Below are 25924 nucleotides of genomic sequence, written 5' to 3' on the forward strand. Positions count from 1 at the left end.
AAGTGACTTGGGTTGGAACTGGAAAAGAAAGTGTTAAAATGAGAATGTATGTCATTGACTTTTTTGTGTTTGTTTGTTTGTTTTGTTTGCTTATTGTTTTTGTTTTTGTTTGTTTTTGTTTTGTTTTGTTTTGTTTTGTTTTTGTTTTTGTTTTTTGTTGTTGCTGTTGTTGTTTACTCTGTAAAGACCTATGGTAACAGTCTGAAAAATTCCCAACGATGTTAGAACTGTCAAATGACCCGGCCAGCAAAATCTATATTTTTATATAACCTAATTATAAGCTGGCCGATCGCGAATGGTCTAGGGCGCTGGACTTTGTGCAGGCGGTGTTGCCATAGATGTCACAGCGGTATGAGTTCGAGTCCCGCGGAGGGAACGACCAAAAATTTGCATCGCAAATTTGACAGTTCTAACATCGATGGGAATTTTTCAAATTTTCAATAGTTCAAAGTATTGTAATGTCAACACTTTTTGGTGAAAAAGGCTGCTGTTGTCTTCGTAGTACGACTTTATCTCGAACTACGCTTACGTAACTCTGACGAGTTGTTTTTTGGAAGAGTAATCATGTGCAAGGGGACCAAGATTCTAGCGGAAATCAAAAGAATATAGTCCATAGACCAAGATCCATCGACACATGGAAAACAAATACAAAAAGAATGTTAATTTTGTCAGCTTACTTTTCACCAAGAGACACCCATTTTCACGACTACAATGGAATATTTCGTATAGACCTTATATGTATTAGCACTATATTTCGAGTTCAGTGAGATATTTCACCAAATTCGTGTATTACTTATATTATCATTTGTTTATTCTAAATAATTGTTCATGTAAGAAATAAGAAACAGCGAATGTAGTATTCGAGAAGTGAAATAAATATCCGAACATTCAAAACTGTATTTCTACATGTAGTTGATGTGGTTGTTAAATACATACTAAACTATGGAGAACATTAAAGAACATATGTATATTATACATACACAAAAATAACCCAAAAAAACTTTTAAACACGCACTGTTAAAACAAATGTTCGGTTAAAAATGTGATTTCTAAACGGTTAGGGGTTGCTTGTTCTATCATATCATACTCGTAATTACCACTCAAATTATAAGATCACAGTCCTCTCAGTCACACGAGCAACTCTCCCTTCAGCCATATCTTAGTGATCCTTTCATACGAAGATTGACATGCTTAGTCGACCTTGACGTTAACACAAATCACTCACTAGAATTCATTCTTTTCCAGCGGAGCAGCATTTCCGCGGGACATTGTGCCTTTGTAGACAATATTCAATTTGTGATTTTGATTACATTCGTAATCAATTATCATAAAGTGAGGCAAAGAAAATAGTGTTTTGTTACATGAATAACAATAAAATATAAGAATGGCGTCAACACCGGACGTAAAGAATTTTGACGAAAGATTGTCTAGGGTGGAGAAACAGAATGAACAGATTTTAAGATGTGTTATGAAGGTACGTACATGCTTTATTAGACTACTTATCTCGAAAAGGTTTTGCTTATCGTTTGTATTAAAGTTTAAGAAATAGTTTACGGTAGTTAATCTGCGGTATAAAAAGATGGGTACAATGAATACACACTTATAAACGCTTCGTCTAATGGTTAATTGAATAGCCTTTTGTAGGCATTGGTCGTTGGAACACTTGTTGGCAGTGAAAACCGATCTTTTTTGTTTAAACTGTACAACTTGACCTCTGAACTTGGTATATTTTTGACTCGGTTACATTCTTTTGTTCTGGGACTTCTTAACATGACCCTTTTGCAATTTTTTTTAACTATAAATGGCTATGTCGTGTTTAATTGTAGATAATGCGTGGTGCGCCCTTCGATTTACTTTAAACCTATGCTATAGCTTACGTTTCTATACACCGAAATAAGGTGGAAATTACTACAGGTGACTAATTGAATTTTTGTCTCTACGGGTCGTCGAGCAGGATTATATAAGGGACCTGAATCAACCATTTTTGAATTAAGAATATTACCTGTAAATACTTGTTAAATGTATCTGATATACATTCGCCAATAAAATACTTTAAATATTAAAACTTGTGACTGTTGTTCAACCGTGTTAGGGGTAATATATTAATTCTATTATATCCAGTGGTACAATTTTCACAATATCAAAAATTTTGTAAAATTTTATGAAATACTGAAACATTTTAATATAAGCATCTACCTGATATAAACATGCAAAATTGATGAAAGAATGTGTGCTTCTGTTGTAGCAATCGGGGATTTCGTCCATATAGTTAAAAATAAGTTTAAATTTAGTCACGTTCTAAATGGGTGGTTATGAAAATAGAACTATTACCCAATTGCTAAGGAAAACATTAGCGTCTTCCTTGGTAAAAGTTTACCAGCTTCATTTTATGCACCCTCTTCGCAGACGATACGTATTTGGTATAACAATGTCCGTCCGTCGTCTATTTAAACAAGAATTCAAAAATGCTACCACTAATTTTGGCGAATGGTTTCTTTTATTGATGTCAGCTTCCTTTCGACTTTATTTTCTTTTTGAGTTATTTAAAAAAATTATTCATACAAAAAGTGCAATATTTTGTTTTATTAATAACATATGACACTTTGGTGTATTGTTCATATTGTCTTATTTGTATTTAATGTAAAGCTCCTTATCGATTTCTATGAATTTTTGTTTTTACAATTTTGGGGTATGACACTTAATTTATAAAAATGCGGAGTTCATTTTTCGGTCTATAACCAAAGGCGGATCCGCGCCTACCCGTTTGCTCGAGTTGAAAAGAAATAACTTGAAGTATGACCTCAAAGCCAAGGCCACTCAGTGCGTCCGCCCGTTCTTCAATGTATGTATCCGACCCTGATAACTCAATAATGGTTGCATCCATTTTGAAGCAAACTTCGGACTATATTTATTATTATACTGTAAGCTCCCCTTTCACGTTGATATAAATTTCTGAATTTTCGTTTTCATGTCATGGGACTGCGTTCGTAAAAGTAAGCGTTTCCTATATTTGCGCAATATTTGAAAGCGCTTCCAATTTTCATTCAACTTCGTTAAAAATGTAAGCCCTCTTTTGATTTTATTATATATCATATTTATTTTCTATTGTAGAAGAAAGATCAAGACACCGTAAGTATATTTCTCAAAGTGTTTTTTTTTATTTTATTATTATTTTTTTTTTAATGTATTCAGCAGAATAACGTAATTTCGGGATTCCGAAGTCACTACTTTAGTATAAAGTAGATCTATACATATAGGTCATAAAACAACCAAGTTCTACTTCATGTCCACTCCAACAAAATAAAAAAAAACCACTTAACACCAACTACAGCCGCGGTTAGACAAATTTCCCGGCCATGTGGGAAGTCAATAATCTCCCCTTTATTACGTTTTACACTGTTATCGTACGTAATTGCAATTACGACGACCCCATCATGGTGATGGCGGAATAAGGTAAGACTATTTTCTGGAATAAAACGCGCTTTTGCCAAGAGTTACTCAGCTACATGGTTCATCTAACTCGTTCTTGCCTATGTGTCTCGTTTCTTGAAACAATTTCCTTTGGCTACTTAGAAAATTGCCATAAAAAATCGCGGTGATATATCGTAATTGCAAAAAAAGGATAATCGTAATTCCAATTAGAAGAAGTGAGGTGATAATCGTAATTGGTAAGTTTTGTTGATATAGACACTTAATAAGATCCTGATTCTGCCATCGCCGTGATGGAATCGTCATAGTTGCAATTACTATTATCAGTTTAATACCAGTACTAATGGTATTTACTGAGGTTCTTTGAAAGCCATCCGTTGCCTCCAGGGCAGTATTTTAGCGCATATTACAAATGATGTAACGTAACAAAAAATGCATGAAAATGTCATTTTCAAGCAGTAATATAATGGAGGGTCTGAAAAATTCCCAACGATGTTTGAACTGTCAAATTTCCGAAGCAAATTTTTGGTCGTTCCCTCTGCGGGTTTATGCTTAGCTAGCACTGAGGAAAAGGTCATAAGTTGACTGAAAATTGTGCTCGTTTATATTTTCTTTTACCATCTTTACAGGTATCGTTGTAAATGCTTGAAGCTATAGTTGATATCTATATATACCTGCTCATGCCAAAATTATCAGAAAAAAATATCAAGGTACAAAAAAAAGTTGACAGGATGGGTTTGAAAATAGCTCGAGCAGCTAACAAAATTTCATCTTTGATCTTAAATTTGTAAAAAAAAAAATCATAAGCCCCGGCCAATAATCATTTATCATATTTTGAAAGACAATTAAATTTCCTCTCAGATGATATAAGTTTTATTTTAGAGACGTGTAGTTAGAATCTTGACCGGAAGGGTACCAAGTCTTGAGTACGACGTCGGCAAAATTTTGACTTTTCAATTAAATTTTAAAAAATTAAAAATTTCCATTCAGTAGCAATTATACATTCTGAAAGACAATTTTATTTCTTATCAGGTACTTTAAATTGTATTTTATCGAATTATTGGCGAAAAACACAATTTTGATCGGAAGAGTCAGAATATCGAAATGTCGATAGGAACTAAAATGTGTAACCCGTACCCAAATACTATTTTGCCAATTTCTTCATTATTACGTGACATTTCTTCCATGCTAGCTGTAATCTTTCTGTCAATGTACCATTCAATACTGACCATTCTAGAAATTATGAATTTGGTACATGTATTATAGGCCTACTATAGGTAGTACTAGTGTAGCCAGGGTTTCAGGTGGCTACGATATCTCCATTCATGATCTTAAAAAAACCTGGCCAAACTTTTGATTGGAATTACCACGGGAGTCGAGGCTTAGGTATTTTTAAGTACTGATTCCTAGTAGTTCCTTGCCTTTTCTGGCAGTTCTGCCCCCTGATTATGGATTAATCTTGATGTTTGTATTTCTTAAATTAAGGATTTTTAGTCTACTATCAAAACAGTCCCTGTTTGAGTACTGTTGAACATACTTCGTAAGTGCACCATAAGTAAAGCTTATAACTTTGGAATGACACAGCAAATGAAATGTATTTATAACTATCTGTTTTCTAGTAAGTCACAGCTTAATAATTTCTATTTGTTAATGTCTGTCTGACTATACCAGTCATGCCTCTGGTGTGATCTCAGTTTTGACATTTTAGATTAATTTGATTGTTCAGTTCATGTATTTTTCAGTTTTTTTCACTAGTAGAAGAAAACAAAGAAAGAGGAAATTGGAGTGGGCGTTTTGATTTCTTCCTTTCTTGCCTTGGTTATGCAGTAGGTCTTGGGAATGTATGGCGATTCCCTTACTTGGCATACAAGAATGGAGGAGGTAAATAATTAGAGTATACTTGAACATATTGGTATTTGAGTATGCTTGTGAAAAATGTTTACAAGGCTAAGGTTGACAATTTCCTCATTACCAAGCTAGTTTAGGTGAGACAGTTTTCAGGTCATGTTCTCTGTTGTTAGTTGTTCTCATATATGCAGCTTTAATCTAAAACCTATTTTAAGTTGTTCTAAGGGTTGTACTGAACTTTTGTACTATATTATTTCAAGGGTTTTATTTATTGGTTGTCAGAGGTCCTGAATCCCCCATATTCTGACCTTATTTAGACCTTTGAAATTTCTTTTACATACATGTAGGTCCCGGCCTGGGTTTCATAAAATATCTATAATTAAGGATTTCCTAACTGAAATTTCGACCAATCAGATTGCTTGAAATTGGATATTTGAGAACAATCTTGAGATTGTTTTATGAAACCGGGCCTAGGACCTTCAATCCTTTTAACACTTCATTATGGATTTTCCTCAAGCAGACCTATGATTTGAAACTTGCAAAAGTCTTAAAGCTTCTACTCAAGTAAAGTTTTACCCCTGACTTTAAGTTTTAAAGCAATGTTTTTGTGTGCAGTTTTGATGGGAGGGGGATTTATTTTTTTTTAAAATAATGAATTAAAGTTGTCGCCTGGATAGTGCCTTCATCTTTTCACTAATTTCCTTCAAATTTTGGTGAATCATGTTTGTGGCAATACAGTCTTGGATGGGATTGATTATCACAGAAATTGGTCCAGTGTGACCACTTTTAATTTGGTTATCGGAACTGAATTGTGAGCATGCTCACTATGGTCCTTTAATTCAGATACCTTTTTTCATGAAGTAGGGGAATTGGATTGTTATCTCAATATAAAATTAAACTCATTTTATTGAAAGTTCAATATTTTTGCTTAACTATAAAGTACACACAATGATATCTGAATTTACATTATTATTTTGGTATCATGAAATTATAGCAAGCTAATAAATAATAGAAGAAATAGGTCTCACTGGTGCAATACAATCATAAAGACACATAGTCCTAATTGGTATGACAAATTTTTACTGTTGTGTACATGAACAAAACTCATGATACAGAAACCAAATTTTGAATTTCCTTATCACTTTCAGGTATTTGAATTTCCCAAATTAACAAAAAATCAATCTTGTTAATGAAACCTTGAATTTTAGACAGTGACAGTATGTAGTATGGATCAAATTTCACCAAAAAATAATTCTTGTTGCCATATATACAGAGAAGACTCTAGAATATGTGAAACAGGGTTAAAACTAATTTTGCATCTTGGTCATTTGATCATGTTTATCAGTGTAGTATATCAACTGAAATGGACATAGAGTATAATTCTGTGTAATTTACTTTTCATACCTAATATTTATTGCTACTCGTTTGAATTTCCTAAGTCATCTTTCTCATTACTAAACAAAATTTTTTGGTGGGCTGTGATTTTGAAAAGAAGTTTATGTATATATGTTGGCTTTGTTATTTTGATGAATTTAAAATTAAAATGAAATTTCACATTGTTGGCTAAGCATAATTTGGTTGATAAGCACTGATCTAAAACATAATTTGGTACCTCAGATGTCAAGTCAAGAGAAACCAACTTTAAATTAAAGTGAATTTTTTTTAATGTATGGTTTAAATTCATTGTTAAAGAAGTGGATGGATTAGTATTTTGCAGACTTTTTGTTGATTATACAGTGATCATGCCCAGAATAATGGCTTGCCCCACTACCTGACCAAAGTTAAAAATGAAAAAGGGCAACTAGGTCTCTATTGTAACTTACCCATTGGATGATTAATTAAAAGATATTAATATTTTGAATTTGAGTAAATATTTGAACATTTTTTTTTTTTTTAATTTGGAATCAAACAAAAAATTATTTAAAATTGCCCATGGACAGCTTTGGACAAACATTATGGTATAATGAAAAAGCTACATTCTCAGTAACTAAAATGCATGGCTCAGTAGCAACCTACATGTTTTTATGTTTTACTTACAAACATGTTAACTTTTACAAGTCCTTGGTATTTTTACAACAAATTTTGAATGCAAATTAGGCTGTATGGATTGTGAATTCAATCTTTCCATGGTTTGTTAATTTTAACAAAGTTCAGGAATTTACGAGTTGTTTTCATATTATACAACTAAAAATATATTTTGTCATAAAGCGACAGAAACAAGTTTGTCATTGGATTATGGAAAGTCTTCCTGTGTGAGATTGTTTGTTCAATACTATATAAGGAATTCTGATGGTTTGTATTAACCTTGGGATATCAAGACTGGAATTTAAATCATAATATATGTTAATATATATGTAATTTCATATTGGCCCTGTTATAGGTTTGAGGTCTGTCATATTGGTCGAGGTGGTCATATTGGCTACTTAAGGAATGAAGTACTGAACTGATAGAAGATGATAGCTATATAAACCCAGGTCATTTCATGGACTAAAAGGTCATTTAAATCATCATATGTCAATAAACATTAAATTTGATTACGATTTCTCAATTTGTCTAATATTTTTTTTTTTTTTTTTTGTCTGTTGCTTGACCAAAGTTGACAGCTTTACTGTACATATAGCATGTCTTAATGACCAAGATGTGCTTAAAGAAAACAAAGGTCTGTTTCAAAGCATTGGATTTGAATATTTTGACCTTGATGACCTTCATATTACCAGTAGATTATCTTTGTCCTGCAGTCATATGTTTCAGTCTGATTAAATCATATTATCTTTGATAACAATCAGTTGTGTTTTGATATCATTCAAACCAGATTGTTTATTACAACTTCTAAATTACACACCCAATCGCACATAGTGTATAAATAATTGAATCCTTCAAATCTTCTTGTAACCAATAATTATTGTTTTGGTCAGGTGGATCTAGTAAAATAGTAATATTTTTCTAATTTTATCCACAAAATGAAAGCACAGCTTTCTGTGTCTCATGTTTAAAGTCATTTTTAGTTCCCTGTCTGCGACTTTTGCCACAGGGAACTTAGGTTTGTACTCCATCCATCCCTTGATGCATTGAGTCTGGCAAATCAGTTTTCCTAACTTTTTCAGTATGCTTGCAGTTATACATTGGATATTTGGAACATGGCTTAACCATGACTTGCTACAAATCAAGTTTGAATTTAGTTTCGTTTTTTTTTTTTTATTTTTTGCTGCATTATGGCCTTAGTATTAGAAAATTGATGCAAAAACTTAGTTTTCCACATTTTTTGTCAGATTGCAAATGCAAATTTGATATTCAGTTCATTACCTTAGCATGACAAGTTACAACTTTAGTTTGAATTTGAGTTATGGTCTTTCAGGTTTGAAAATTAATGCTAACTCAATTTTTAGCACTTTTTCTCATTAAAAAATTTTGCTAACAGTTTTTTAGGGGACTTAGTATTGCCACTCTTATATTGCTTGTTTCATCTTGAGTGATGCTTTTGTTTGAAGATTTGTTATCATGTGTACTTTCCTCCTGCAACACTTACCCCTTGACATTGTCATTTAAAAATGACAATTTAAATATTTTGAATAAATTTTTCTAAAGATGGTATGATTGAATTACTTTAGCATTGCATGGGTTCTAACATTCTGTCGTATTAGATAATTGTTTTAGTCTATTTAACAAAAGTAAATTGCATTTAAGGGTGAAAGGTCCCTGTTGAGGCCTGAATTTTTTGTTTAACTAAAAATTGCATGTAAATTATAAAATACAACGTACCTATATGATGGCAGCTTTAAAACTTGATACCCTAGTTGTATTGTTAACTTTTTTGTGCATGGAGTCTTTGTGTCTTCTTGTGTACAAATGCCCATATTATTTTGTGTAACAGCGCCATACTTTGTATGGTACAATAAAATATCATGGGCATCTGTTCTCACTATCACGCAATAGTTTATTAAGGTAAAATAACATGTAACAACTGGGTATCTATGTGAATTCATATTAGATTTTATACATCTTTACCTCTACCAGGACGATCAAGGATTTCAAAGTTACAGGGAGGTGTATGATGCTGAGCAGAGTGATACATTTATTTAGTGCCTTTCTTGATTATTTGCCCAATATAAATGAAAGGATGGGTATTTAAACAGCTTACTTAATATGTTAATCAAAAGCCACTTCATTTACTTCCCCCTTTTTTCTTCATTTGAAATTGTGACCAGTGTTTGTCAATTTTAGGTAGAATGTGACAACCTGTAAGATTTGAATCTTTTGAATAGGAATGCCCCCACATAATTTTTTAGCTAATTTTTTTGGGGGATCATTTAATCAGTGTGTCAAGGTACGTGCATGCTTGATTTAGATCAGCAAAACAAATGCATAAGGATATTTAGAAAAAAAAATGTATTATCTGTCAGTAAATGAATTTGATACAACATTAAGTCATTCATACTACTGACTAAATGACTGGGTGTTTAAATTACACCTGTTATGAGAATTAGTATCTATGGTATAAAATGGTTTCACCTGTCCTGACTGGATTTTTGGAACTGAAGTGGAACAGTTTTTACCATTAAGTGTAATGCCTTTTTGAATAACAATGTATTCCTTTTAATGCATAGGATTAAAAATATGTGTGTCACAACAAGAAATAGAGGTTCAAAAGAAGCTTTTAAACCTTTGATGGGCATTTTAGTGTAGGGTATTGAATGAATAGAAAATATGTGTTTATTTTGAATTTAAATCTTTATCAGTTTACCCAAGTGGAAATTGTTTTTGTATCCCTACAACATGAGATCATGTTAAAAACTTAATAACTTAATGTTAATAACTATTTTAGCCAGGTATTCTAGCAGGGTTAAATGAACATAAAAAAAAACTTTTTATGTGAATTGAAACATATAGGTGTTGGGTATACATACAATAGGGAATATGGTGTCTTTTTGTTGTTTCTTATTGATATACAGGTATTTGTCTCTACATAAATTTGTAAGTGTGAAACAAAAACTAAGTTGAAGGTTATTGCCTTTACTTATAGTATTTATTCTAATCCATTTGAGTTTAATGCTTTTAAGACATGATTTGTAAATAAAAGTATTAAAAATGACTGGTATTGGGATTGACAAAACCTTTTAAAGACTTAACAGAATATAAGGCCTCCAATAATAGAAGAATAAGACATAATTACTATTACTATTATGCAAAATACTGGTAGTAATTAATTGCAGTTTACCCAAAACTTTATATATTTTTGACAGTGTAATGCAGGCTGTCCAGTAGCCCTTTTCAGCTTGGCTTGAAAAAAAATGTGAATTTCTACATTTTCATGTTACTTTACTGCTGTCTTAGGAGTTTTGAAAATTATCCTTACAGGTTTTGTTTCAATTACTGCTTGTTTTGTTATGAATAAAGTGCATCCTAATTGTCTATAAATGTTTTCTTCATCACAGGTAATCAGGTGTTCATCTGTCTATAAGTGTTTTTTCCATCACAGGTAATCAGGTGTTCTCCTGTTTGGAATTCAAAAAGTACATCAAAGAAAGACTGAAAGTTTTCTCAACTTTTGTTAGTTACTGTTATGTTGTAAATTTCCTAATTTTGGCCCTAAATTAGCTCTAAAATTTCTTACTTTTAGCCTAAAATTAGTCCTTATTTTTTGCCAAAAGCAGCTGTAATGATGACACTTTGATAAAGTGCTGACACTATACCTTCAATTCATTTATGGAAAAAAAACTGAGATTTTGAAAAGGGGGAAGATCTGATTCACCAGTAAATTCCTTGTTTATAACAACCTAGTCATCAAACCTGTATCCCTAGCTCACTGCTTAACCATTGGCTTGTTATTGAAAGGACAGGTATCCACAAGAATGCTAGTAATCAATAGAGTGTTAAGTTCAAAAACTTACCACCTGTATAACAACTATGGTAAAGGTTTGGAAAGGATTGATGGAATGCATTTTTTTATTACTGCAGAATAATTTGTAACAAGTTTTTCTCAACTTTTCCAACCTTTTTTTGTAAGTTTTGTTGGGTAGAAACAGCTGGGACATATATACTGAATGCTGAAAATTACATGATTGCAAGACTTATGAAACAATAACACAGTTTTCATCCTTTGCATGATGTTTAAGTGAACCTGTACTTGTACTTGACACCCATTACTAAAATAAACAAAGATGCATAAGTTTTGTCGTTGAACTCCAAGGTTATTTGTTATACATATACTTTTCATAAAGGAATTTCTATAAGATGTCTTTTATAGTAAATATGTGGTGTTTAATATTCCCATATACATGTACAATTCAGGGTCAGTCCTTTGTACCATTTTCAGTTATATTTCTCTTTTTCTTTATTTGTAATGGAAAATTTTAAAGCTTTCTAATTAACTATATGGTTCAAAGAATTTCAATGAACTTGTAAAAATAATTGTGTTCTAGTATGGGAACAAACCTCAATTCACAATATTTAGTTTAGTGTGTATTACAATTTAAAATACTTATCCCTGAATTTATTTATTCTTACAATTCTTTTCTTCCTTGTAAATAAAAAAAGGGAGTCGAACAGCATGTTAAAGAATTATGCAATTTAATCATACATTGGTGCTTTGTGATATTTTATATAGTTAATTCATGAGCTGTATTTAACATTCAAACGCAATCTTTAGGTATTTTCAAGTCTTTTAAAGCATTTTACAGACTTTGCATAAATACACGCATAAGTGCATTTTGATACTTAACCAGTGTGAAATAAGAGTATGTTAAATGCTAAAGGTATATATAGACACTACCTTGTTTTGGTGTATATACAAATCTCTTGATTATAACTGCCTACATAGGTCTGAAATCTGCATGAGTCATTGCATTCTAGTGGTAGATTTAGATAAGGGTGCAGGAAAAAAAAGGGTTCCACAGTATAATAAGTCAACAGTTTCACAAAAATGCATGAAATTAGTCAACTTTTGTAACAAAATGAGGATTTTTAATGGTTCAGCATATAAGGTTAAGTAAACTTTACTCTGTGTCAGCTCAGTTTTTGCAAAACTTGACCCAGTAGAACAAATCTTCTCATTTCTGTCCAAGTACATCTATATATATTACAAATGTATCTGTAAAAAGATGATAGTGTAGTCCTTCTCTTACTCTCAATGAAATCTGAAGACCTTATGTTTGATATTTAAGGTAAAGTAGTAATTAGTCTTGACACCATTTTAAACATCTAGATATATATTTTAGATACTATAGTATATGTAACTGTACACACTGTGTTCTCATTTTAGGTGCCTTTTTCATTCCCTATTGTATATTTTTGGGTATTGTTGGTATACCTATTTTCTTTATGGAGTTGTCCCTTGGCCAGTACAGCAGTTGTGGACCACTGACATGTTGGAACTTTGCTCCAATCTTTACAGGTAAACATGGTGATAATATCCATAGTATTGTATACATATTAAAGTTCAGATATCCAATAGAACTCCTGTTAAGTAGCTTGACAAGCATGCTTACAGGCTATATATACAGCCTATCTGTTCTTTGTAAGTGAATGTAAAAAAAAATACTTTGATAAAAAAAAAACTAAAACAAGATTACAATTGTTTTAATAAGCAGTCGCGGGAGTTAAACAGTTGTCTGATGTTAATAAAAACCCAATAATTATACTGACCAATATTTTTACACAAGAGAACTGTTTTTACATGTTTTTCATTTTTTTTGTAATACATTTCACATGACTTTAACCAAAATTGAGCATACGTATTGCACAGGAATTTCATCTGCATCATGAATTCACATGAATTTCATATGAAAATTATGTAAAGCAAACTTCTTATTAAAATGACATGAATTTTATGTGAACAAGAAGTTTGTGGATTCTTGAATTCATGGTTTAAGGTTTTCAGTATAGGGTTTATAGTTTCATTTTCCACACCAGAATTTTTTATGTAGAATGTTTTGAAATCTGAAGACCTATCTGCATTTTAATGTTTACTGCCGGGAACTCAGGATGCTGCATTACAATGCAAAATCTTCTATTTATTGCCTTAACATTTTTATCATGTAGAATGAATTTTTATCATTATGTTTTCAAGAGAAAGATTTTTTGCTTCTTATACTTGAATCAATGCCCTGTAAATGACAAATTTCCATGCATTTGAAAGGTAGACTTGGACCCATTCTTGTGAAACCACAGAGTCAAGTGACAAGACTTACATACCCTATACACATCAATGAAAATCTCCTTTCATTGGTAACCGCATTTCATGGTTTGGCCTACCCATGAAAATTGGCACCCCAATTGTTCTTTCATAGTATCTCTTCTTTATATCATATATTTAAATATCACCTGAAAACTCCAATAATTGACTACACATAACAGTGAAGGATCCAGAGTTTTAGGTGAGGGGGTCCCCAAAAAAATTTCTTGACAGAATCACCGGTGAGGATCATAAAGTGAGTGTTTTTAATGATTTAACACACACAGTTTTTCAACATTTTTTTTTCTAAGGGGGGCCCGCCCCTGGATCCGCCACAGCATAAGACTTTAGAATCACTATATACCAAAGACTCGTAAAGCTGAGGAATAGCATCTATACAACCCTCTAGTCTATTTTTGAAGACTATAGGAAATATTTGTATGGGCTGAAAAGCTAAGCCAGAGCATTTTTCCAAGTCATGGTCGACTGCAAATATTTTCTGTTTTCTTCTACACTGGACTTATTTTGTTTTTATTCTGCAAGTAGACTAAAGTAATGCATCAGTTAAAATGAAATGATTATTCTTAATGAAAGAGTAATTAAGGGAACCAAGGTTATAGCGATAATCAGAAGAATGCAATCCAGGGACAAAGACCAAACATGGAAAACAGACGTACACAACAAAGAACATAAGGCAACCAAAACCATACACACAAAGTAACAAAAGCAAATAAGCAACTCGGACTCCACCAAAATTGAGACAAACGAGGAAAGGAAAACTATGACCTGTTGAATAAATCAGTTTTCATGGTGGAGATGGATACAACATAACGATCCACGAGTTCATGATGACAACCATATAGCTTCTGTAGTGATGACTTTAATCTTGTAGCAACATAACACTGTTCCAGAAGCCTATTTGAAAGAGTTCTAGCGCGATACAAAAAGTGCATAGTTTTGGCAAGCTTTGGCATAACGCATGAGTTGTGATATGGACACTCCATATGCAGGTGCTGAAGGGATGTTGCCACAGATGAAGGAAAGTTGACAATTTTGAATGAAAAGTCATCACATTTGTCATAAAGTTTGGTCAATAGTTTTCCTTTATCATTGATTTCTAAGTGTAGGTCAAGATATGAGGCTGACTTCACAGTGTCTAAGTATCCTTTATCTCAAGTTCTTTGGGGTAGAGGCGTTGTATCAAATCCCCAAAAGTAGGTTGTTTAAAGATAATACGTCATCTATATAGCGGAAACTGAGATTAAAGGAAACAGGCACATAGTTTCAAATAGTGGACTGCATGAGTCTGATAATTGAATATAAATATACAATCATCTGATCAAATGAGTCTCTTTGTAATAAATATTATTAAAGAAGACAATATATTAAAAAAAACTACCTGACTCATTCACTAAAATATTTTATGGTATTTCACTCTCATGTCACTTGTACATTTTTAAATGGAACGCTTGCTAATTTGACATTGAAACACTTATCATAATTATATCAGTATGCAGAAAGGTTAAACAATGTAGGTAGCCATTTTAATACTACATGTATTTATAGCACAGACTTATGAGTTATTCAAATAGACTTTGAGCCTGCTGGAGCACACTTGGTCTTCCTCCTATATTTATTTGGGAAAAAGAGCAAAGGAAAAATCTCAATTTATGTTACAAGTACACTTGTTCAATGAAATCTATAAACATATCCAGTATACATGTATGTAGTATAGAAATTGACCTAAGTGCAGAAAGTATAATGTAAAAGTTTCTATTTAAGGCTAGAAACCACTAATTCCACTTCCCATAGGCTTCTATGGTAATTTCACAATATTCAGTGGCTTCTCTGGACTTTACCTTAACTTTAACCTGCAGAGGACTATATATCAGCATGATTCTACATATGGCAGCTCACAATCCCTAGAATGGCATGTGGGGTTAGCAGACTTGCAGTGCAGTACTGGTCACTGGAAGTGAAGTGTCTATAAATAGCATGGGAAATCCCAGTGTTTTCACAAGATAGGGGTATATTTAGAAATCATTATGGAGATTAGGCTTCACATCACAAGAAGCAAAATGCACCTATCAAATGTACAGAAATGTTTTTCCTTTCAGAAACTGTTTAAATTTTTTAAATGAGATGAGAACTTTTTTCACAGCACTATGAGGAACAGGGGTAATTTCTGCGTAGGACTACTTTTGCGTACGTTCCAAATGCTCATTGGTTGAATTGGTGGTCTGTAACCTAGAAGTACCAAATGAACCAAAATAAGTTTTGAATTACTGACAAAGTGATAAATTACAAATTCATACATTACAGTTTTTTATATTTGACAGGAATTGGATACGGTATGGTGGCAGTATCTGCCTTGGTGGCTATCTACTATAACATGATCATAGCCTGGGCCATATATTATCTGTTTGCTTCCTTCACATCAGAACTTCCCTGGGAAACCTGCAAGGGAAAAAGTTGGTCTACCGATCGTAAGTGTCTCACAGGATTGATCATACATGTCTTGTGTTGAAGTCATGAAAAAAGTGCTTTTCCTGAAATTGTTAATGTATAAATGTCAATTGTCAATGATTTAATCACTAATTATCAGAGGGCTATATAACTGTGATATAACACCATGGATGATGTGATATAAAGATTACGATGTCATGGTTGATTGTTTTGTCATTGTATCACACCGTCTACAACATGTGCTGATGTTTCTTACATGCTTATTTTTTTTCTCGTAACAACTGATGAATTCACAGACATAAATTGCTAGAGTTTCTGCTTTTGAAGATGCTGAATGTCATTATTCATAGTGCAATTATCTAATACAATATTGTACTTTTTGTTTTTGAGATATAATTTTGTTACCAAAATGCACAAATCAGTCGGATAAAAATCTCTGATTTCTAAAAGACAATAAAGACCAGAGTTTACTTCTGTATATATAATGTATCCTGTGGTACAATTTTTGAAGGATTATTTCATTGAAAATCACAAGTTAAAACATTCTCCACTAAGTGATATTTCTTAAATATGTCAAATCATTAAAACTTTTTGATACATTACAATGTTATATTTACAGTGTGTTATGATAATGTGAACATGACAGATAAAGCTGGTTGTGATGCAATGAAGTGGACAATTAATCTGACAAATGGAGTTTGTACAGATTCTGCTGGTCGAATCAGAGGAATGTTCAATGAATCACTTGCTGATGAAGCAGGACTTTCTAGAGTATTACCTTCACAAGAGTATTTTGAGTAAGTTTACTGGGCATTGTTATACCTACTGGGATATATCATATTTTTACTAGTCTTTTCTTCTTAACATTTATGATTACTTTAGTTTGACTGATGCTGTTTTACAACTCTTTGTAACTGTTGAAATAATTGCATATTGAAGCCAGTCTTGTCAGCTCTTATGTGACAAAGATTCCATTTTGCAAACCTTTTTCTCTTAGACTATGATTTATGGTGGATTATCTCCTTTTTTAGCTCACCTGGTCCAAAGGGCCATGTGAGCTATTACCATCACTTGGCATTCTTTGTCCTTAACAATTTTTCGAAACTTCTCCTCTGAAACTACTGGACCAATAAGAACCACACCTGGTTTGAATATTCCTTAGGGTATTCTGCATAGAACTGATGTGGGGATATTTGATCTGTCAAAAAACATGGTGGCTGTTACTGAAAATAGAACATACTACTTATCAAGCCAGGTCAGCAATTCAGGCTATTTAGAGCCTCTAATTGAGTCACCTGACAATAATCATATTTCTTCATGCATATCATCATATGATGCCCAACCTAAGTCCTATGAAATTCCTGAAAAATCAATAGAGCAGTGATTTAGTGGTGCTTATAAAATTTTGAATGAAATAGTCTTGAGGTAGATGCATCTCCCTTTGGAGTCCTTCGACAGTAATTACATTCCTCCATGCACATGTACATATATGATTCCAAACATTTCTAAAAATTTCATACAGATTTCTTGTATAGGAGGAGTTTCTCTTACAAGGAATATGGGCAGACAGGGTAAAAGTTTGGGGGATTATAAAATTATATTAAAATTCAATCAGATTGATAGATTAAAAAATGACAGGTTATGTTGACATCATGTCATCCTCAGTTCAAATTTTGTACATTAATAAGCATACTGGAATTCAAATCCTGAAATTTTATTATGTTGATTGTAGCTTTGTTGCTATTGGACAAGGTAAAAGTGATGGTATTCAAGATTTGGGACCAGTCAACTGGAAGCTGGCCTTGTGTTATATGGCTGCTTTTATCTTTGTCATTCTAACCCTCAGCAAAAGTATTAAAACATCTGGAAAGGTAATTTATCTTCCTTGTTTTCTATGGGTTATTTCTCTTCTTTACATAAAAGATATGGCATTAAATTGAATTTCTTCAGTATGATTTCATCTTAACTTTTTTTTGGATCTCATTACACAGGTTTTTATTATTTTTGATTATTGGGAATGAGAGATGATTTTTGGAAGTGATGTTTAGAGCATCCATGTTAGCCCTGTTCTGACTCACTTTAACACACTGCTTTACCATTCATTTTAAATTTATTTTTTTTAGGTTGTGTACTTTACTGCTACATTCCCATATCTTGTGCTAGTTATTCTCTTTATCAGAGGACTTACACTTGATGGGTTTAAGAAAGGAATAGATTTTTACATTACTCCAGATTTAAGCCGACTTTCTGACTCCCAGGCAAGTATAGTTACGGTAGGAATGGAGAGGGCAAGTCTTCAATAACCTCCATCTAGTATCTTTCACAAGACTTGACCTTCAACAAACAGCAATTGCTCACCCATTTGAACACCTGAGTTTCCCCAATGGTTTTACAGTAGTTGGGTTTGTGCCTTTTGTTTGTTTATCTGTAGGTACTGCACCTTTAGTTTTCAGATGTGTTCTTTTGGTGTTCCTGTCATTGTTTTTCGTTATCTGTAGGTACTGTACCTTTAGTTTTCTGATGTGTCCTGTTGGTGTTCCTGTCTGTTCTTGGTTTTTATTATAATGATATTTCTTTACACTTACAGCTCTACTAAGATTATAAGTCTTGTCAGCATCTTAATCAAAAGTTGGGGAGGGGGGTGTTGGTTATATACCTCCCTTATGATAATTGTAGATATTACAAAATTTATATGAAGTTTAAGTCTTCATATCTAGGAATCTTAAGTGTGTTTTATGTTTTCTCTTATCCAGTTCAAAATAAGATTAGGTCACAACATGAATATATAGTTTTGAGTATTTAAAATTTCAGCTACAAACTTTGAAATATTATTACTTCCTTCATTATTATTTGAAGCATGTATTTATTTTCTTCTTGTTAAACAGCTTTGCTATTTATTAACCACAATGTGTTTAAATCTTAAAGAATATTTCATTTTCCTGTTCTGAAAAAAGGCATGGTTGAATATTTATAAGTGGCTTTGAAATATTTCAACGCGTGATTTGAATTTCTCACCCATCAGATATGCAAATTATTTTACATTGTCCTGTGCAGAAAATTAGGTTGTCTATTTAAGTATTGTTCTATTTAAGAATCATGCTTGGAGGAACAGAATAGGTGGTATAGCATTTTTGTACCCCACTTGACAAGAGAAGAACATAAAATTTTGAAAAAGGGGGTTTTACAGGGATTCCGAACTATTATTTGCAAATTTGATGGCAAAATTTTGCATAAAATTTACAATTCCAACAAAAGGTAGTCTTCTTACCACAAGAACCACCCCTCTGGATCCACCACCCCCTGGATCTGGCACTGTATTATAATGATAATTGGGTATTACAAGTAGTAATAGTTACAGCTGATCACACATATAGAGGATAACTTAATAACATTTTATTATTATTAAGACAAATGTTAGAAAGGTTATAGAAAAGTGGTATAAAGGCATATTTAAATGGAAAAAAAAGTATAGGGGAAAATTAACTGCAAAATTATTTACAATACAACAATCACATGAAAGCGGTTTTAGGTTCTTAGATTTTAAGATTTTTAATTGATTTGACCAGGAAGTATTGTATATATACACACAGCCATTATATTCTAATACAGAAGTCTAAATGTATTTATATTTTATTAACATTCCTTTTTGTACAAGATAAATAGACCTATTTAAACCCATTCAAACTGGTTCTGTAGAACTGGTTCCTTAAGTTATGCAGGAGAATAGAAGTATTACAGCCTTTTTAAATGAATACCAAGTTAGCACTTATCAATAGATTTTAAAAATTGATTAGAGAATTATGTTTTCACTTCCTTACTGAAAAAAAATTGTCTGTCCTATATGTATTTTTACTGCAAACTTTATTGTTATTATAAATCATTTTACACATTTCACAAGAATAAATGTTTGTTAATGTGAAAAAAAACAGTATATATCTGTTATATTGTAGCTTTTTATTAAGCCTCTTTATCGATCGATACATGTTATGACAAAAATTGTATCATATTAAATTACTAGTAATTAAGGATTTCACATCTTATTTATGTGTGTTGCAATATAACAATTCAGTTATTTACTTGATTAATCCTACACCCTTGAAACATGTATAATTGTGTAGTTGGGTCTGTGTTTGAAATTTAATGTATTTGAAGTTATAATTTTAAGAACAAATCATTGTCTACTTAAATGAAAATAAGGACATTGACATGCATATCAAACTGGAAACACATTATTCTATAGCCTTTCACTAAATTTCAGACACCTTAATCCTTAATAGAATACAAAGCTTGTATTTCTATAACTTGATTGAGAAAGAGGTACTTAATTTGACCATCTGAGAGGATTTAAAATGACCAAGAGGTCACACATTTAAACTTGAACTTGTTTTACTTCATCAATGTAATATGTGACAGTTGGGTTTTTAGACAGTTGTTTGCTTTATACTGGTACTCGCAATCAGAGTTTTTACACCTTGCCACACATAGTGGCATAGTACTATTTTGTAATACCCTCCATTTTAGTTGTCAGTTATGTGTCTGTCTGTCAGCTTGCTAATGGTAGTTTCTAGATTAAAAGGCATAGATGGGACAAAGATTTGTTTTAAACTCTGTTAAAAATTGCTTAGTACAGATTTAGTTTTGTTTTAAGCATAGCTTTTTTCTTTTAATGTTCCATTGGATACTCTATTTTTATCATTTTTATTTTACTGTAGTAACTCACAGTTTCTTATTATTATTTTAATGGTTTATGGTACATTTAATTGTATTTAGCAGAATGAGTCAAACCAAGTAAAAGAAAAAGAGTAAAACTAAGGTCAACATTTTATTAATCTACAATAACTGAGCAGTGTATATATAAATGCTGTTTTTATAAATGTATATTTTTTTCAAAAACGTCAAGATCCAAAATGTTATCTTGTTAACTTTTATTAGCTCACCTGGCCAAAGATAAAGTGAGCTTATTATGCCATCACTTGGCATCTGTCATCGTCATCATGAACAAATTTTCAAAAATCTTCTCTGAAACTACTAGACCAACAGGATGTAAACTTAGCATGATTGTTCCTAAGAGTGTTGTGCTCAAAATGACCGATTGGATTTATGATATGTGAAAAAAACATGGCCACCGTTAATAAAAAAATAACAAAGGAGTCTGAAGGCGGACCTACACCAAAATTTTCAAAAAAATTCATCATTTAATGTAGGAGGTACAGACCCTGAAAGTTTTTGCCATTTTATGCATGTGCAACTTTGAAAATCTTCTCTAAAACTATTGTACAGAATTCAATGAAAGTTGACATTTTTGTTCTTTAGGGTATCCCACATAAAATGAATGTTTAATCTTTGAAAAAACGTGGCTGCCATTACTAAGAATAGAACCTTGGGGTCTGAAGGCATAGTTTGTAAATACCTCAAAACCATTGCCTTTACCAAAATTCTGGCTGTGATATTATTGTTCAGCATCAAGAGACAGACCTATGCCAACATTTTCAAAATGATTTATCAACTGATGTAAGAGTTGTGGCCCCTGAAACAACTTTTTGGTATTTTTCACTTAAACAACTTTAAAAATCTTCTTCTCAAAAACCATTTTACAGAATTCAATGAAAGTTGGCATGTTTGTTCAGTAGGGTATCCCACACAAAATTATTGTTGGAATTTATGATCCATGAGAAAACATGGCCCCTGTTTCTAAAAATAGAACTTAGGGGTCAGAAGGCAGTTTTTAACAAACAACTCAGAATTCTGGCAGGGTAATATTGTTCAGCATCATGAGACAGACCTAGGCCAAATTTTTCAAACAATTCATCCTTTGATGTTGCAGTTACGGCCCCTGAAACAGTTTTTTTGCCATTTTTTACATGTGCAACTTTGAAAATCTTCTACTCTAAAACCATTGTACTGAATTCAATGAAATTTGGCATTTTTGTTCTTAAGGGTAACCCACACAAAATGTATGTTCAAATTTTTATTTCATGAAAAAACATGGCTGCCATTACTAAGAATAGAACACAAGGGTCAGAAGGCAGTTTTTGCAAATAACTCAAAAACTGTTGCCTCTAGCAAAATGTTTGCAGGGGTAATATTTTTCAGCATCATGAGACTGACCAATGCCGAAATTTCAAAACGATTTGTCTACAGACATAGGAGTTATGACTCCAGAAACAATTCTTATATTTTTTTCCCACATATACAACTTAGAAAATCTTTTTCTCTCAAACCATTTAAGATCATTTGATGAAAATAAGCATGTTGGTTCTTTATAGAATTGTGCTCCAAATGGCTTGTGATTTTTAATCCGTGAATAGATATGGCTGCCTATACTAAAAACGGAACATAGGGGTCAGAAATTGTTTGAAAATAATTCAAAAACTGTTGCCTGTAGCAAAATTCTAGTTCAGGTAATAAAAGTGCCATTAAAAGCGTTTCCTGCATTTGACAATTCAGTTAATTTTAACTTGGTCTGCCTCATTCGTCAAGTTTTTCAAATAAGCAAATGATAAACCAGGTAAGCGATTCATGGTCTCTTGAGCATCAAATCAGTTTAAATAAGGCCTTAGGTGTGGTACCTGCAATGTATTGTTGTATTTATAACAACACAAATAAAAAAAACACTCATATTTACTTGTATTATTTACTCAGAAATATGCAAGCAAAGTTAGAGGTTGATTACCAGTAATTTCTTTATTTGGTGTCATTCTGAATGGAAGACCAGAATTTCAATCTCCTTCTTAAAAGGAGTAGCATCAAAATTGTGATTTTTAAAAAGACTCCTGTTGAAATACTGGCCTCTCTTGTTTCTGGGCTTTTTTGGCAAATATGAAAAAACAGGAACGGAAAAAGGATCATGAATCATAAGTTAAATTGGTGTTTTGAAAGAAATGAGGATAAATCAGGTTTTCTATTTAAGTCAAATAGATGTTCATTTGTAACAATTTTATTTATTTTAGGTATGGAAGGATGCTGCTGTCCAGATTTTCTTCTCATTATCTGCATCATGGGGAGGTCTTATTGCCTTGTCCAGCTACAATAGGTTTCATAATGATGCCCTGGTGTAAGTTTCATTGAAAATGTTCTGTTTTTCAATTTTGTATATTTTCTTTTTTGATCGATCTTTATTGAGGTGAGACTGTAACAATACTATATTGTAACATGTACCCTAATTGTAGTCTACTGGTAATATTGAATGTAAATATCAACAAAATTTGTTATTCATAATTGAGGTTTATAATTGTTTTTTACATCAGTAATTACCAAACTTTCCTATGCAAAAAACAAGCTACATAGACAAAATATATTCACATGATTTTCATCTGAATTGAGCAAATCAATTTGTAATGGAGTACACATGAAATAAATATGAATCAAGTCAACACCAAAATTTCAAATGAAAACCCCAGAAATGTTATGTTTATGAATTGATGTGGGTTTTGTGCAAAACTTATTTTACATGAAACTAATTTGCTTGTGTTGATCGAGTAGGAATTGACCCATAGATTTTCCCACTTAAGTAAAGTATATATTCATACTTAATTATATGCTACTTTTTCAGGGATGCTGTAGTTGTAGCATTTGGAAATTGTTTGACAAGTTTCTTTGCTGGTTTTGTAATATTCTCCTACCTTGGCAACTTGGCAACAATTTTGGGCAAGGAAGTAGGAGAAGTTGCTGATAGTGGTCCATCCCTTGCCTTTGTTGTTTATCCCTATGCTGTAACAAAGATTCCACCATCACCACTATGGGCAATTATATTCTTCCTGATGTTGATTACCTTGGGAGTAGATAGTGAGGTATAAAAAGTAGTCACTTTAGAAGTTGTGGCAATAGCACATACATTTGGTAAAAGACAATTTCATTTAGTAATTTCATTTCATAAAAACTGTATAAAAGGTTGAGGCTTGTTTTCTTAGTGTAGCTGCATATCTTTGAGCAATAATTTTAAACTAAAATCATGTTACAAAAAATAGAAAAATGAAATTGCAAATATTATTGTTAATTTTTAACCATGGCAAACAGGATATTAGATGCAGAATTTTTTTAGATTTTGTAAGATGTCAAGTGTTATCTTTATAATTTTTCAGTTTGTATTGGTAGAGACGGTTACTACTTCAGCTATGGACAGGTTCCCAAAGTTGAGAAAGTACAAATTTTTGACTGTATTATCATTCTGTATCGTCTTCTTCCTGCTTGGATTGACCTTAACCACTGATGTAAGTTGTAAAACATTTATTGACTGTCGTGTGAATTATCTGGCAATGTCAATTGAAGAATAAATAATTCTTATAACGTTAAATTTTATAGCAACCTAATAAGTTAAAATTCAATCATCAGCCAATATTTTTATAATACTAGCTCTCCCCTCATTAAACAATGTGTATGAAATCAACATTACAATCCATCAAGAAAACAAAAGGTCCTCCAAAAGAAGTTCATGATTTTTGCATATCTCATTCATTGAGGTACGGAAATTTAATACAACTTCATACATTAATTCCAATGAGGTAATTTCTCTTCTAAAGGGAGGTAACTACATGTTAACGGTCATGGATGACTACTCTGGAGGATGGAATGTATTGGTCATTGCTTTATTGGAATGTATTTCAATTGGATATGTTTATGGTAAGTTAAGTTTGCTACAAGGGCAAAAGCAATAAAATTGTATTGATTTTAATATATTGCATGTACCATTATAAAATGAAATGTGTTGTTAAATTCTACTACAGGGGAATTTAAAAAAAATGCTCATTGGCAAGTAATGCCTACAATTTGAAAGAGTATATGTTTACAACAGGAAACTATCCAGAGTTAAATATTACTTGTTACTGTATGTCTTGTTCAAATTTCCTCTGATCCTACATTCCTCCTCTTTATTTTGATATTGAACCCCTACATATCAATATCCAAATGTAAAGGAGGTTGGTCACAGTGTAAGAGGACAATCAGACTATTTTATGTCTAAATCGTCTTTGAAATTGAGTGTACAATATATAAATTAGCATTATATCCGAAAAGATAATTGCAATACTTTTGAAGTTTCCAATGAAAAAAAATAATATGCTTACTAACATATTGACAGCTAAATAACAAATGAAATTAACAATAAGTAAATGTTTTGTAGGAATCCGCCGTTTCCTGGATGACATTGAGACCATGATTGGTAAGCAGTTCTGTGGACCTCTTGGCCTACCATGGTTTATTATCAAGTGGTGGTGGGCCATCTGCTGGTGTTTCCTCACTCCAGTTGCTGTCATTGTAAGTTTAGTTTATGTTGAGTGACAATTAGTAATACATATGTATAACAGGTACAATTAGTACTACATATGTATAGTTGGTACAATTAATACTACATATGTATAGCTGGTACAATTAGTACTATATATATGTATAGCTGGTACAATTTTATTTTGATTCTTTCAAGTTTGTTGTTGTGTTTCTTTGTCTTGTCATTATCTTTGAATATTGATTTTCAGAGAATAGCACTGAATCTTCGACAAGCTCTTAAACTTGTTTGGATTGATTTTGAGAGAATAGCACTGATTCATTGACAAGCTCAAACTTGTTTGGATTGATTTTCAGAGAATAGCACTGATTCAACGACAAGCTCAAACTTGTTTGGATTGATTTTTGATTCATCGACAAGCTCAAACTTGATTTGATATATGCGGTTTTTATTGTCCTAGGTCATTCTCCTTATTGGCTAGGTCTGAAATATGTTTGGGTTGAAATGTTCTGCATTTGTACGGAACTATTGGTTGTCATTGTCCAAAATGTCGAATTGTACGGTATTGATAAGTTGATTTAGGGTTAAATTACTCTATGTATACTTAGTCTAAGAGTTGACAAGTTTTATCAGTTTACAACCCAATAGTATTGAAAAGAACACCAACAAATGAATCATGATAATAGGTCTGGCTTGATTTTTAATGGTATTTCATTTAATCCCAATTTCACTTCTATAGGATGGGAGGTAACTCCAAAGCTTTCAGATTAATCTCATAAAGGTACAATTAC

General features: G+C 32.1%; 1 protein-coding gene across 1 annotated transcript in view; it reads left to right on the plus strand.

The window, feature by feature from the left end:
* The first annotated feature begins 1235 nt into the window (after positions 1-1235).
* The window catches only part of LOC148622610 (sodium- and chloride-dependent neutral and basic amino acid transporter B(0+)-like), a 29959-nt gene continuing 5270 nt past the window's right edge, over positions 1236-25924 (plus strand). Inside the window, exons 1-13 of the mRNA XM_088572549.1 lie at positions 1236-1474; positions 3112-3129; positions 5172-5310; positions 12536-12667; positions 15787-15933; positions 16533-16710; positions 17646-17784; positions 18037-18171; positions 22864-22967; positions 23466-23703; positions 23995-24123; positions 24433-24532; positions 25032-25165. Coding sequence (XP_088428675.1) covers positions 1385-1474; positions 3112-3129; positions 5172-5310; positions 12536-12667; positions 15787-15933; positions 16533-16710; positions 17646-17784; positions 18037-18171; positions 22864-22967; positions 23466-23703; positions 23995-24123; positions 24433-24532; positions 25032-25165 — 1683 coding nt within the window. The 5' untranslated portion in view covers positions 1236-1384. The remainder of the gene's footprint in view (positions 1475-3111; positions 3130-5171; positions 5311-12535; positions 12668-15786; positions 15934-16532; positions 16711-17645; positions 17785-18036; positions 18172-22863; positions 22968-23465; positions 23704-23994; positions 24124-24432; positions 24533-25031; positions 25166-25924) is intronic.

The sequence above is a fragment of the Perna viridis genome, chromosome 3 (genome assembly GCF_037379345.1).
Source record: "Perna viridis isolate PV_CMFRI_1.1 ecotype Kerala chromosome 3, ASM3737934v1, whole genome shotgun sequence".
NCBI lineage: Eukaryota > Metazoa > Mollusca > Bivalvia > Mytilida > Mytilidae > Perna > Perna viridis.